Raw genomic sequence first — 16,077 nt, 5'->3', positions numbered from 1 at the left:
CATAAAGGTTTGAGAATAATGTTCTGAATCTTGGTTGTTTCTGTGGTGATGTTTCCATTCTCATCTATGAATTTGTTCATTTGGGTGTGTTCCCTTCTTTTTCTGATAAGATTTGCAAAGGGTCTGTCAATTTCGTTAATTTTTTCAAAGAACCAACTCTTTTTTTGTTGAGTCTATGTTTTTTATTCTAATTCATTTAATTCTGATTTAATTTTAATTATTTCTTTCTGTCTTCTGGATTGGGGTTTAGCTTGTTGCTCTTTTGCAAGGAGCTTCAGGTGCCTCATTAAATTGTTGGTTTCAGATCTCTCCAATTTGTTGACGTAGGAACTCAGAGGTATAAACTTGCCTCTGAGTACTGCCTTTATTGTGTCCCAGATGAGCTGGTATTTGTGTGTTCATTTTTGTGAAATATCATGAGCATTTGATTTTCATTTCTAATCTTTTTTGTTTTTGTTTTTGGTCGGTCATGGGGCTTGAACTCTGGGCTTGAGTGCTATCCTTGTGCTCTTCAGCTCAAGGCCAGTGCTCTACTACTTGAGCCACAGCACCACTTTTCTAGTGGTTTTTATTAGAGGTAAGAGTTTCACAGACTTTCCTGCCCGGGCTGGCTTTGAACCACAATCCTCAGATCTCAGCCTCCTGAGTAGCTAGGGTTACAGGCATGAGCCATTGGCACCCGGCTTTGTTTCTATACTTTTCCATGACCCACTGGTGGTTCAACAGTGTGTTGTTCAGCCTCCATGTGTTACAGGATTCTTTGGTGTTTTTTGATGTTGAGTTCTAATGTTATTCCCTTGTGGCCTGAGAGAATGCAGGATAAATTTTAATGTTTCTGAATTTGGACAAGTTTGCTTTGTGATCTAGAATGTGGTGTGTTTTGGGGAATGTTCATGCTGCTGAGAAGAACGTGTACTCTGATGCTGCTGGGTAAAATATTCTGTAGATGTCTGTTAAGTCTAGTTGATCTATGCAATTGTTTAGATCTGAGGTTTCTCTGTTGAGCCTTTTCCAGTTGATCTATCCAGCAGGGATAGTGGTGTGTTAAAGTCCCCAACAAATACTATCTTTGAATCAATGTGAGATTTCATGGAAAGTAGTGTTTCTTGGATAAATTTGGGTGCTCCATTGTTTGGTGAATGGATATTTCAAATTGTAATATCCTCCTGATGGAGAGATCCCTTAGTTAGTATGTAGTGACTTTCTTTATCTGTTCTCACTAATTTTAATTTGAAGCCCATTTTATCTAATATTAGGATTGCAACGCCCTAGCATAGTGGTTTATATGTATTATCCCAACTACTTATGAAATGCATGTAAAAGGATCAAGGTCTGGGGTCTCCCCTGGGCAAAGAACAAAAGATTCTTTTTTTTTTTTTTTTTAAATTGTATTTTATTTTATTTGAGAACATACTGTACAGAGGGGCTACAATTACATGGGCAGGATAATGCATACATTTCTTACCAAGCATTGCAGCCTCCTCCTTTGTTTACCCTTCACTTCCCTTCCCCGCCTCCCCCCTCCCCCCACCCAATTTTACCCCCCTCCCCCCACCCAATTATACCCCCCTCCCCCCCCACACCGAAATTGTAAAGCTGGTTTTGACATGACATTTTGTACTTCTCATTGTTGCAACAGGTCCACCTGAATCCTTAAACGACTTGTTTGTCCCCATCTCCTCCACATGTTATACTGACATCAAATATAGTGAAAGCGGGGGTTACACTGTGGGGGAGGGACATACAAAGCAACAAAGAAATAATCTTATAAATGCATTAGAAACACATGCATGAAAGAAACGAAAACATTAAAATACATATTTAAGGGTTCATTTTCCTAACATCACATTATCTGGCCTTTTCCGCTTGACTCATACCTATACTAGATATTGCAAATAAGGGAAACCATGGGACCTATGCTTCTTTGGGCCTGGCTTACTTCACTTAATATAATTTTTTCCAAACCTTTCCATTTCCTAACAAATGGGGCAATGTCATTCTTTCTGATGGAGGCATAGAATTCCATTGTGTATATATACCACATTTTCTTGATCCATTCATCTACTGAGGGGCATCTGGGTTGGTTCCATATCTTAGCTATGGTAAATAATGCTGCAATAAACATAGTTGTGCTGGTAGCTTTAGTGTGGTCTTGTTTGTAAACATTTGGGTAAATGCCCAAAAGTGGGATTGCTGGATCATAGGGGAGATCTATGTGAAGTCTTTTGAGGAACCTCCATACTGCTTTCCAAAGTGGTTGAACAAGTTTACATTCCCACCAACAATGAAGTAAGAGAACAAAAGATTCTATCTGAGAAACAACTTAGGCTAAAAGTACTGGGGTGGCAGTACAAGGCTCTGAGTTCAAATCTCAGTACTGGCAAACAAAGCCCTCCCAAACACACACACACACACACACACACACACACACACACACACACACACACACACGCACACACACACACACACACACACACACACACACACACAGTTCCAACCCATACCACATAATAGCAACTGACTAGTGAAATGGCAAAATATCTGGTACACATTTAGACTGTGGAGAAACAGCTAAAGGAAAGAAATCAATCGTATTAGAGGATTAAAACCTCTTGTATCTCTTCCATACTTAAAGCCTTCCTACAACTTCCTTTTGCACTTAATACATCAAAATCCACACCTTGTCTTCAAGACCCTGCTGACCTAAGCCCTGATCAACTCCAGCTTCTCTTTGCTGTGGACACTACAGTGCATCAGGCCTTCTATCATTACTTGAACACACCAACTTTTTTCTGTCTCAGAGAAATGTTTTTGTTGATTATTTTTAACAATGGATTTCTGCATAGATCTTTCCAAGTCTTAGCTCTTGCCAATCTCAGCTTTAGGTCAGAAAAGTAAAACTGTCTGCTTTGATGATCTAGCTTGATTTATTACAGAATACCTTGAATACCCTGTTTTCTTCTCTGTTTCTTTGCTAGTTCAGTGTTCTTCCACTCAATGATCAGCTCTGAGGGAGTTTTGTGTGACCACCTTTCTATCCCTAACTCCTTGAATGAATAAAAAGTAGTGGCATGCCCTTGTGATCATTTGGGCCAGACTTGAGCTTGAGCTCCAACATATACTGCCTTTGTACCTTCAGATGGTTATTTCACTTACCTTCTGTTTCCTTCTCTTTCAGGTAAATATGAAAGCATGTGCATTTTAGGTAGTTCTGAAAGGGAAGACCTAATGTTCTTAAAGGTTCTGATCTATAATCAGAAATAAGAATATGTCAGGGGGGTACTGAGCATTTGTGCCAGAGAGGATAGTCAGTAATCTACCCTCCTCTGAGCCCAGAAAGCATGAGCTCTCTGCTCTCCCTTAAGCTGCCCCAAGGTTATTCATGAAGAGGAAATAACTGAGGCTCTGAGGACAAATATCATCTCTGGATTGTAAACTTATAACTAAGTATTTGCAGTAGTGACAAGTCACCCTAATTCAGAGATTCCACCTCACCTTGGCCTTAGCCCATCCCAGAGAAGCTGTAAGTAGCTTTCCAAGAACTCACCACAATCACCCTCCAACCTCATTTTCTTGGCTCTGACAGGACACAAAGTGCCCTGCAGCCCTCTCTGTGGCTGCTGGAACAAATTACCACAAACTCATTAGCTTAAAACAATGTACATTTATTTTTCTACAGTTTTGGAGAACAGAATTCTGAAATGGGTATCAGGACAGCTCTACTCCTTCTGGAAGTTCTGGAGGAGAATCTACTCCCTTCCCATTTCCAGATTCTAGAAACTGCATTTGTAGCTCCAGGTCCCTTCTTCCTCCCTCACATTCAGCAGCAAAGCTTCTTCTAGTCTCACTCGAACTCCTGCCTCCTAACTCATGAGGATCATTATAATTATATTAGGCTTACCTTAGCAATCCAGGATACTTACTGACATTTGTAAAGTCCTTTCTGTCATGTAACATATTGCATTTACAGATTTTGGAAATCAAGATGTACATGTTTTGGAGGGCCATTATCCTTCCCACCACATATAATGAGTGGAAAAACTAGGCTTGGGAGCAGCAGGCTGGAACTCAGCCTCTACTCCTTTTACCGACTTTGTTCAAAATAGAACTCAGTGCGAGCCAAAGATTCACTATCTTTGGTGAGCTGTATTGGCTGATGGGGTTCAGCTGGGCCACAGAGGAACCATCCAGGATAGGCAGCAGCCTCTAGCCTGAAGGCAGAGCCCAAGCTGCTCTGAAAGAAGGTGAAGCGTGTGGCCCGTTCACCTCCCTTGTACAGATCCTCGATGTTCACATCCTGTGGGGACAGAGTTCACAGCTGTAGGATAAATGTGTTGACTGGGATGTCAGCCTAAGAGTCCATGGGGGCTTGGCCAAAGAAGGACTCAATAGGAAAGGGCTTTATCCAGGAATGTTCCTTCTGCAGATTACAGAAGGCAAGGACCTCTTTTCTGGATATAAAGTGAGACGCTGAAAACTTAAGGGAAGAGGACATGTGGCCCTGGTTGGAAAACCACAGATAGGTGCAGAGACACCATAGCATCCTGGGGGCCAGACTAGGTGATCAATATCATCTCACTGGGATGATCAATGTCCTCTCACCTCCAGCTGTAGAGAAGGCCCCTCTCTTGTCTCCACACATGCCAGGCAGCAACTTCCTCCATGGACTCCCAGGAAGATGGGGACCTTGGTGCGGTCCAGGCCTCTGTTAGGAAGTATACAGATCTTTTCTGGGAAGGAAGAAGAAAGATAGGTAGGAGATGAGATGACCCCACTCTGCAGGCTCTCAGCAAATGAAGACTTATAGAAAGAACTAGGCCTAGGTACACCTGGCATGTCCCCTACTTGCAAGGCCACATGGGAAATAGGACTCCACAAGAGTCAGGTTCTCTCATGAGGACAGGCAGAGCTATGGGCTTATTTTCACCATCACAGGGGTGGCTGCTAATTCATTGAAAGTGATGGAAAAGAAGAAGAGATATGAAGACTTGTGGTAGATGAAATGTAAGACAGGTCCTGGCTGGGAAAGCCCCACAAGCTCACCTGCAATACAGTTGTCTGTGTCTGGATCTCCTACCAGCAGCTGGCCGTCACGTATATACAGAGCCTTCTGATCCACATCTTTGATTCTGGAACAGGATGGTATTGCGGATGGCCCACTGCCTTTAGACATTATAGAACTTTTAAGCTCTTCACCGCCCCCCTCCCCTCCTAGTCTGAGCCTTTTGGAGATTCTTCTTGTTTCCACAGGTAAGGAAAGGGACACTACTCCATCAAGAGCAGGTAATGATCATGTCCATCTTAGAGCAAGAGCAAGTATCTTGGGTACAAGCTTTTCATAGGCACAGAGGAGTGAGGGGAGTTAATGCCAACTTGTAAAGAGGTAGAAGAAGTTTTTCTGAGATGTTTCCTTGGGGCTCAGGTGTCTTTGGGTAGAGTGAACCCTGTCCCAGGTTTTACAAAACTCTCAATTTTTCATAGATGTTTACTCTCTTTCATGAAGAGATAGACTGTATAAAAAAGTGTTGAGTTGCTTTTTGGATATTTTAAACAATTTTATTTTGCATATTTTTATTGTGAAAATATCGTATAGAGAGGTTACAATTACATGGGCAAGATAATGAGTACATTTCTTATCAAGCATTGTTACCTCCTCTTTGTTTATTTTAAACACTTTTTATAGGAGAAAATCCACAAATCAGAAAGAAAAAAGAAAAAAACTATTTTATGTTGCACAAGTATGGAACATGGCTATCATCCCAGCTCAGCCAAGGTTGAGACATGCTCTGGGTGGACCAAGTACAGCAGGGTCAGCAGAGGAACTGAAGCAGTGCCTGATTACAGTCATTTGAGAATAGCTCTGGTTCTAATGACCATCCTGGGAGGGTAAATATATACCTTGGAATCCACAGAGAAAATGGTGAGCATGCTGAGCATGTTGAACATCAAAGCCATGCAAGTTATTAGCCCAGTTGCCTGGCCAGTTTCAAAAGTACCTGTCAGCTGCTCTCAGGACCTGGAGAACTCTAATACCTTTGAAGGCAGAAGCTCTGACCCAATGTCACCATCTCTGAGAGATTTTTCTTCCTTTATAATAGTTATGATGCCTTTAGCTAATAGCTTCATGTTTAAAACAGATTTGCTTGAACAATAAAAATAGAGATCTGCAAAGATCCTAGCATTGGCAATAGGCATTCTCCTTCAAATCTTGACAACCAGAATTTGACAACTCGCCTATCAGCAGCATTCTACTTGGAGAGAAATAAACTATAAGAAAGGATGCAATGAGGATGCAATGAGGCCAACTACAAATAAGAGTGGAAAGGCAGGACTAGAAGGAAAGGTCACAGAAGCTTTCATGAAAACGCTGTCAGTAAGATCTGGGATTGTCTCTGAGCTTTCAGATACATGGAGGTAGCAGCCCAGAGAATACCAAGTGTGATACTGGGCTCTGGATCACAAATATATGACATGGAGGAAGTTATAGATGCTCTTGGGGTCCATTTCCAGTAAAACAGTTCAGGGTATTCCCTTACAGATTGCTTGTGATATAGAGAAAGTATTAGAATGGCTACAGCATGCAGATGCACAATTAAGGGGGACTGATGATTTCATGGTGAGAAGGAAACTCAGCTTTCTGATTCAGCCTTCCTTCCTTCTTCCCATGTGTTCCCCAAGCACCCTGATTAGGAAAGCAAGGGACACACTAGAATGACTTACATACAGTATCTTGCCATAGGGAGGGAGCACATGCTTGGAACTGAGGGATCTGGTTCTCACTAAGGGAAAGAAGAAATAGGTTATTAGTGAGAAGGGTTAGTTAAATAGGGGCAAGACACACTGGACTCAGAAACACCTAATTATAGGCTACTAAAGCAATTATAGGCCTGGCCTATCAAGCTTCAGACAGATTGACCTCTCTTTCCTTTGAGAACAAGTAGTCCCAGCACAGGAATGAGCTTGGGGTATGCATGAGCTGGGGCTAGCTCTTATCAAGAGAACAGGTTTTTTCAAATTAGGGTAGGACACTACCCTGGATGAGATTTGAGTCAGATGTGCTCTAGCCCCAAGATTGGAGATAAACACAGAGCAGATCAAGTCCCACTTCCTAATGCATTTGGAAGGCTACTATGCTCCCATCTCTTTATCTAGCAAGAACTTAGACATCTAAAGCCCAAAGGAAGAGCAGCATGGTTAAAAGTATCCCCAGTCACACTCTCCCTATGTTTAAAGAGAACTTCCCCAAACTGTCCTGTTCTGTTATGTAGGGGGGAAAAGACAAGCTTAACAGTCAGAGTTTTTGACAGTGAATAATCTACATTGAAGAAAGTAATCTACAGGCATATAAAGGATACACAAAGATTCATAGGACTGTCCTCCCTCCTGGCTGATGATCCCATCCCATAGTTCTTCCCTGAAATGACCACCTTCAGAAAGGCCAACCCAGCCAGACACCGGTGGCTCACACCTGTCATCCTAGCTACTCAGGAGGCTGAGATCTGAGGATCACAGTTCAAAGCCAGCCTGGGCAGGAAAGTTCATGAGACTCTTATCTCCAATAAGCCACAAGAAAACCAGAAGTGGTGCTGTGGCTCAAGTGGTAGAGTGCTTGCCTTGAGCTGAAGAAAGCAAGGACAGCGCCCAGGTCCAGAGTTCAAGCCCCACGACCGAAAAAAAAGAAAAAAAGAAAAAAAGAAAGGCCAACCCTGTCTCAAGCATGGAAAGTAAACCACAGCCAATTAGAGGCAAAACTGCATCCCCCCCCCCATAAAAGTAAATGTGAATATGACCACAGCTGGACTATACTAAGTAGATTTCACCAAGTAAGAAGGAGAAAGAAAAGAAGAATATGTAAGAAGGAAAATGAGTCATGGAAGAAGAAAGGAAGTCGTAAGAAAGGAGTTGGCTCAGAGAGGGGTAGATGCTCAAAAAAAGGGATTCTCAAAGATGCAGGTATTCCTGCTCAGAGCAGGAATTCAGACCATCTCAATATTGCTGAGCTCCATGACCTATGTGTTAGAAGGAATAGGTCTGTAGCCATAGAGGCACTGGATCTCCACTGTCACCTTAGATAAGTAATTTTTAATCCCTAGATCTTGATATGGAGTTGTTGAAAGTCAAGTATAACAGGGAAAATTCTGACAGATGTTGGTATTATAGAGCATAGACTTAAAACATTCCACATATGCTGTGATTGCATGCATTGCCTTTATTTCAGAAAAAATTGACTTGCCAATATATTTAGTTATAAAAATGTTCATTGCATTTTTTGTAATATAGAGAAGTTGAAAACAACCTAAATGTCCAGCAATAGACAGTTAAAAAGTATGACTAATTGATGAAATAAGAGATGTGTGTACACTGAAGATAACATTACAAAAAATTTATAGCATTAAAGCTTTCCAAATATATTACGTGAAAAATGCAAGTTACAAATAATATGCATAATACAACCTCATTTAAGTCTTCAAACACATACACACATACACACAGTGTCAGTGTTGATGCAACTCTTACCTATGGCTGATTATGAGTGATTGTGTTTTAATATCTGATGAGAATTTTCCTGTAAAGAACATGAATTTTCTTTGTAATATGTTTTTATTTTTTAAGAAACTGCTCAGTTAAAGTCAGTGAACTCCAAATGTGCCTGTTCCAGATCACCTAGAGGAATCTTGGTAATGCCATTTGCTTGACTTTAGGTCCTTGTTTGCAAAGTCTTGACTTGAAATAATTCCAGTGTGATTTGGGTTTGGGAATCAGAAAATTAGCTCAGCGCTTGCCATCCTTTATTGAACATATAAACTCAAGTAGCTTTTGTTAAAATATAAATTATGCTTCCCAAAATCTAAGGTGGGGCCTGATTCTCAGTTCTGAACATGCAACTTGGTGATAGGAACATTGCTGGTCCCTGGACTGCACTTAGAGTAACAGAGAAATAACTGGGATGTTCAGCCCAGATATCCCAATAGTAGCTTGATCTCTATGTAAGTCTATTCAATGTTACGATCCCTCTTAGCCTGACTTATGCCTCTTTTAGTTGTGGAAGCAGAAATATGGGAAGCCAAGTAGCTGTGCTCAAAATGAGGGGGCAGAGAAAGTGGAGGGTCTTGTGTAATATTGGACAGACAGTCTCCCATTCTTGGTCAATATCCAATTCTTTGTCAATATTAACTCAAAGAGCTAGAGGAAGTTGAGTAGTGCTTTAGTTTAACTGGATACTAGAACTCTCCCATCCAGGTACAGCTCAATATTCCAGTGTCTTCTACTGACTCCCACCTCAGGTCCCCTCTGCCTGAGTTCTGGCCAGATAGAGATGAAATGAGTAGGAATGAGAAGCTGTATTCTGGTCCATCAGAGAGCCTGGATTTGAGGCTGAGTTTCTACTAAGGCACTTTGCACTGTGTCACACACTCCATCCATAATGATTTACCTTCCCTATTGGCCCCCAAATGACTTTTCACTAGAGTTTGATCTTTATTCATCTTTCTTTCCCTGTTACTTATTCCCAGATGTAGCCTGTTTCAGAATACTCCAATCATTCTGTCTTTGATTAAATACTACCAAGAAATTGCCCTGAGCTCCATCCATGTTCCTCTGCACATCAAATCTGTTCACTTCTCTTCTCATTCTCTACATTTTATCTATTGTGGAGTATCTCTTCTCTCCAAATGAAATCAATAGTAGAGTCAAATAATAGAGTCAAATCAATAGTGAATCAAATCCGAAGACTATTTTGATTCCTTTGCTATTTGGTCACTGCCATCTCAGAGCACTTGACCTTGATTGACTCCCTTCACATCTCTCTGTCTCAGGCACAGGCCCATTATAGATTTTGCCTGCTTCTAATGCTGTCCCCAATGCTGACAGACACAAGAAACTATCCTAAGCACTTTTATTTAATATTCAATGGAATTGCAACTCATTGACTTCAAAGTCCTCAATGATTACCTTGTTCTAATGCCTCCCAGACCCAAACTGAATATCTTCCTTTATCTCCAGAAGTCTACAGGATATTACACTCACCAAAATACATCTTTGGTCAGGTTAATTATGGTCTCTTTCCTATCCACTATGCCTCTCAATTTTATTTCTCATACTTCCATAATACTTCTCTCATCATCAAAGCTGAGCAGCATTTAAAAACATCTCCAATATCTCCTTCCCTTAAGTCTGCTATGCCAACAAACCTTTAAAAAATAACTTTACATTCTCAGTCACCATAGTAATTAATAGTATTGACTTTTTGCCTTTAATCCAAACCATTCTATTTGAGAAACTTGGAACTCATTTTTTCCATAATTACAAAAGTGCATTCATTGCATTTGTCAAAGTTGAGGTACAACATTTATAAAACTATAGCATAAATTAGAGGTCTAAGTTTAAGGTTTTTGTGGTTGTTTTGTGTTTTTTATTTTTTATTGTCAAGGTGATATACAGAGGGGTTACAGTTACATAAGTAATGTAATAAATACATTTCTTGTCAAACTTGTTATCCCTTTCCTCTTTTTTCTCCTCTTTTCACTCACTCCACTCCACCCCCAAGTTATACAGATCTTTCCAACATATTGTCTTGTGTATATCGCTGTTACATTGGTTCCCCTCTTGTCCTTTGTCTCTTGCCAGCTGGACAATCCACAGTGGTTTCCACTTTACCACCATTTGTCCCTGATTTGCTCATATGATAGTATCTCACTTCTTTGTAGATGCTAAACTACCTCACCAGGCAACATGATACTTTTTAAAATCTTCTCAATGGGAATATTCAGTGTAATCTTTGATTATCCTCCTCAAAAGTCATCCCTCTTTATCACTATCCATTCAGATCTCTCAGGATTAAGATCATTGGTCATAGCATCTATATATCTATCGATCTATCTATATTTAGTGTCTAGTTCTGTCTCATTACTAACCTATTTAAGTGCTCAGACATACAAGCTCATCTCATTTAACTGCCAATCTTCAGGTCCAGTGTATATAAATTAATAGGAAAAGACTATATGGTTCTTAAATTCTTTCTAGGTAAAAATGTCTATAATTCCATTACTCTGAATATAATGAATCCTTTCTTTTCTATAGTACCCTTTCTGTTCACTCCTGCTAAATTATTTTGTTGTTTCCTTTGTAAAAGTTGGTAAACTTAAATGCTCAGAAAACAGAAATACACACAGCAGGCTTTGAGTGTGAGGCTGGAATCTAGACATAGCTCTGCTACCAACTTGTCTTTCTTCTTTTCATCCTTGGGCCACTTAGTGAGAGTTTTAGCAAGGTTACTATTTTTCAAAATGGTTTTAAATTTCTTTTTTTTTGGGGGGGGGGTTAAGTTTTATATTGAGATTTTACACAGAAACTGAATGAAAGTAAAGAAGAAAAAGGAATCTGCATCTTCTGCACAGGACATGATGACACTAGAACATTGCTGCTGTTACTAAAGCAAGAGGTTCTGGGCCTCTAAAACACTTCCAGCCATCACCAAGCACTGTTTGAACACCACTGTCCTAGATGATTTCTTCCATGACTTTCCTAAAACCTGTGGTTCCGAATACCTAAGTATTTTGATTTGACTTAATCTATACTTCCCAATCCCACACGAATTCCTAGATTTACTGAGCATCCCACCCTGTTATGTAAAATGATCCTTCATTACTTAGAGACCATGTCATGAGGCATAAGAACATTTCAGAGATACTAACAAAAAGGAGAAAAAAAGAAGAGGAAGAAGAAAAAAGAAAAGCATGAAGGAGAATCAATACTGCACATCCACCACTGACCTGCAGATCCTAGGTGCCTGGAGCCCTGATGCCTTGAACCTCAGACTGATTTCTCTAAGGCATCAACACTGTTTATATTGTCAGGTCAGGGTGGGTCAGCCCTGCTTCAATCTCTGCAATTGGCTCCAGGAGAGGGAGGAAGAAGAGCTATTTCACAATGCATTGAATACAGTATGGATAATAAGAAGGTGGGGAGATTAATGAGTACTTGTTGAAGGGGGAGAGAGTCACCCATAAAGCCTAGGAGAGGCCAGGCATTGAACCCTGCTCTATTGCTACTGTCATTGAATATATTATTAGTGGTTTGCAGTGGACAAACAGTGTTGGGGTCAGACATTTTTGATGCTCATTGGGCTCCATCTGAGGCTTGCTGAGGTGGTGAATGAAAGAAAATACATCTAAAGAGGCCAAGGACAGAATGACTTCTAGTGCATGTCTTTGATCAGAGAGCCAGACTGAGAATAGGAATTGATACATTACTAATGTAACCCTGTTTAAAAATGTGCTTTTCAATGAGTTCAACTGACAAGTTTTAATGAATACTACATTGATGAAATTGATGTCCAAGGGGAAGCTCATCTGTTATGGACCTCAGATTCATCTTGGAATTGGGCAGATGTCATGTGCTCTACACTATTGGGTGTATACATCTAGTTTTCCATCTATCCATTCACCATCCATCCATTAGATCATCTACCTATTCATCTACCCATCTTCTCATCTGTCATCTATTCATCTATCCATCTTTCCTAAGGGAAGAAGATTGGGCATAATAGCCTTATTGTAATTTCTTCTCTCAAGTCATTTATAAAGTTCCAAACAGAGTTAAAGACATCAGGATGAGAAATGAGAAAGGGGGGTTGGGGGATACTATATTTTTTTCCTTTTTAATGCCAGTGCTCAGTTTTCATAACTTCTCCCAATTTCTTATTGTTCTATAGGAAGAGCCAAAGTCTAAGGTATTATATCAGGTGATGAATTTGAGTGTGTATCAGTCATTTATACTGCTGTGTGACAAAGATATACAGTTCATAGTTTCCATTGTTAAATATCCATAACTGGGGAACAAATAATAAACATTTAAAGACTTTTTTAAGTACTGGAGTTTGAACTCAGGGCCCTATGCTGTCTACATGGGGGCATTCTACCTCATGCCTCTGGCTGTTATAGCTTTAGCTATTTTTCATGTAGAGGCTCAAGGTTTTTGCCCAGAACCATCCTCAGTCTGTGATACTACTACCTACAATCTTCTACATAGCTAGGACCACAAGCATAAACCATCATGTCAGGCTATTTATTGAGACAGAATCTTGTTAACTGTTTTTCCCTGGCTAGCCTTGAATTGTGATTTTTCCCAACATCTATCTCACAAGCAGCTGGAATTATAGGCATGAGCCATTATGTTTAGTGAAAAAATAGTTTAAAATACTATACTCTCTAAATTGTGGGCCAAAGGTATATCAGGGATAATAGTGTCAGAGCTGGTGGCTCATGCCTGTAATCCTAGCTACTCAGGAGGCTGAGATCTGAGGATCGAGGTTCAAAGCCAGCCCAGGCAGAAAGTCTGTGAAACTCTTATCTCCAATAAACCACCAGAAAACCAGAAGTGATGCTGTAGCTCAAGTGGTAGAGTGCTTGCCTTGAGCTGAAGAGCTGAGGGACAGCGTTCAGGCCCAGAGTTCAAGCCCCAGGACTGACCAAAAAAATTGTTGAAGTAAAATAACCTGAATCATAACATCATCATTTCCAAATGGAGAAACCTATGCAACAGCATTGTTGAGATATGGGTTGATAAGGCTTTTCCTCAACAACTCCAAGTTAGGAACTTCACAACATGTAGAAGAAGCAGATGGTTTATATGGATTTTGGAATTATTTAGGGAAAAAGATTCTGTATCATATACTCACCATTGATCCTGCTTGAGTTTTCTAGAATTACAAAAAAAAAAAAAGGTATGTCCCTTTGAGTGTTTGAAGAGGGCTTCCTGTGTTTTGTTTCTTCAGAATAATGACTCTGTGCACTTTTGCTTCTTGCCTATAACCTCAACAATATCAATAGCAGGTGCAAACCCCATGTTATGTAGATATGACCCTTCTGTAAACATAGACCCAGGCCTGTGTTCTATAGAAAAATTACAGAAACTTAAAACCATTAAGTCATTGTCACTTGAACACAGTCTCCCAGCATACACATCCCCAAAGATAGCATTTTATGTTTTGCTTTCTCCTGACTAATGTCACCTCATTCAGGCTAAAGTCTTTTTGAATTCTCTTTTCCCACAAATGACTGAGAAATCACTTCAAGGAATTTTCAAGAATAAGATGTAATTGGAGCTATTCCCTTAAGGGTTTGTATGGGTGGAGGAGAGGGAATAAATATTCCAGGATGGGGAAAGAGTGTCCACACTGTATATTCACAAAGTTCTATCATTTGTCAAGCACAATAATAAGTATTTCAAAACAAAGTGTTGCAGCCCCAATATTAAGGTCACCCTAGGGCCAGAGACTCCATGCCAGCTCATTACAATGCAAGGAGGTATGCACAAGGTATTGCCAGACAGAGCCAAAGACCAGGGATCTCAACATAGCAAGAGTTTCTTGGAGGAAGTGGCATTTATCAGAGTATTAAAATATAAGTAATATTTTTAAGCTGAGAGGATAGGTGAAGATCACCAACCTCACAGGATTATCATGAGGTTGACTATTGATAGTACATGAATAGGACATGAGCCAGGCGTCGGTGGCTTATGCCTGTAATCCTAGTAGGCTGAGATCTGAGGATCTTGCAAAGCCAGCCTGAGCAGGAAAGTCCGAGAGACTCATATCTCTAATAAACCACTCGGAAAACCAGAAGTGGTGCTGTGGCTCAAGTGGCAGAGCGCTAGCCTTGAGCTGAAGAGCTGAGGGAAAGTGCCCAGGCCCAGAGTTCAAGCCCCATGACCGAGAAAAAGAAAAGAAAAGAAAAGAAATGCAGCCTGGCACCTGAGCCCATGTTCTCAGAAACCCTGAGAGGGTTATAGTAAGAACTATACACCTTGTGGCCTATGGAGCCTCAGCTTCACTTGAGACTCTATCTTGCTGGCCTCTCTGAAAACTCTGAACCAGGCTAGGTTGACAAGTGAGTGAGCAGCAGGTAGAATTCCTGGATCCCAGATCTAGAGTACTCCATTGGCTTCCACTGAAAGTTTCGAGGAGGTTATGTAGGACATTGGAAAAAATACCCTGGCTTATAGAGTTAGATGTATATGAGTAGTCAAGAATGAGCTGAACCTTGTAGAAGCAGAGAATATTTCACATATTTAGCATGCTAAGCTTTAAAACAGAATATTTGGTTTGAGAGGGCTGGTGTTCATTTGGGGATAGAAAATGAAAATATAAAATATGCATCACTAAATGAATTTATATATTTGTCTTTCTTTGAGTATTGATTATCAGTACATAACGGCTCAAGGGATTTTAAACTAAAGGACAGGAACCTGGAGCATCATGACTGGGTGGTGCTGCTTTAGGGTCCATGAGGTTGCTGTCACTGAAGGCACAGAAGACACACAAGTGGCTGTTAGCAATTATCCCTACATGAATCTGTCTATGGGACTGACTGACATCCCCCTTAGTGAATGATGAGAGTCAGAGAGGGAGAAGGAGAGAAGAAAGAGGAGAGATCATCACTTCTGTTACTGGTTCAGGGTAAGACAGATTTCACACAGAGCACTGCGTACCAGGAAATGAGGGCCATTAGCAAGTTATTAATTTTTTTACAGCTTCAATAGCCTTTTACCACATCAGAAACCTAGAAGTCTAGAATCAAGGTACCAGTAGGGTTCTAGGGAAAAATTCTCCCTGACCTCTTCCAGCTTCTGGTGGTTGCCACAGCTCTTTGCATTCCTTGGCTTATGGCATCATACTTGGTGCTCAGATTCCTACCTCTATCTTCACATAGGCTTCTTCCCTGTGCTTCCCATAACCTCTTTTGCAAAGGCCACTACTCATATGGGAATCAGTCTACCACCCTAATCAAGAATGAGCCTGCTTTAACTAATTACACCAGCCAAGTCAAGTCACAGTCTGAGATTGAGAGCAGGATAAGGATGTGGAAAGAAAGGGCACTGGTAAAACAGTACAACAGGTCTCCTGGATGTGGCCTCATACTTTGGGATTTCAGAGGCTGTGGTCATTCCAAGACGGAGCACAGAATGGATTGTTTTTCTTATTATTTGTGCTTTTGTTATTGCTGTTGTTTTGTTTTCCTCCTCTAACTCTCTTACCCAGGTGATTCAAACCACAAAATGCTTCACATCCTTCAAGGT

General features: G+C 40.6%; 1 protein-coding gene across 1 annotated transcript; it reads right to left on the bottom strand.

The window, feature by feature from the left end:
* Window positions 1-4,084: 4,084 nt before the first annotated feature.
* Window positions 4,085-6,752, bottom strand: Il1f10 (interleukin 1 family member 10). The gene is made up of 4 exons (XM_070013276.1): window positions 6,721-6,752; window positions 5,044-5,129; window positions 4,603-4,730; window positions 4,085-4,297 (listed from the first exon to the last, which is right to left on the bottom strand). The coding sequence occupies exons 1-4, from the start codon at window positions 6,750-6,752 to the stop codon at window positions 4,085-4,087; spliced, it is 459 nt and encodes a 152-aa protein (XP_069869377.1).
* Window positions 6,753-16,077: the final 9,325 nt, after the last annotated feature.

Source organism: Dipodomys merriami, unplaced genomic scaffold, assembly GCF_024711535.1.
Source record: "Dipodomys merriami isolate MVZ:Mamm:240054 unplaced genomic scaffold, mDipMer1.0.p SCAF_90, whole genome shotgun sequence".
Taxonomy (NCBI): Eukaryota; Metazoa; Chordata; class Mammalia; order Rodentia; family Heteromyidae; genus Dipodomys; species Dipodomys merriami.
Note: the sequence above shows the minus strand (reverse complement) of the source record. Positions and strands in the feature narration are given on the sequence as shown.

Coding starts and splice junctions, on each gene's coding strand:
- Il1f10 (XM_070013276.1), bottom strand. CDS start 6,752: ATGTGCTCCCTCCCTATGGCAAGATACTGTAT. Junction 5,130..6,720: donor CCTATGGCAAGATACTGTAT/GTAAGTCATTCT, acceptor ATCCTGTTCCAG/AATCAAAGATGTGGATCAGA. Junction 4,298..4,602: donor GGCCTTCTCTACAGCTGGAG/GTGAGAGGACAT, acceptor CTGTCCCCACAG/GATGTGAACATCGAGGATCT.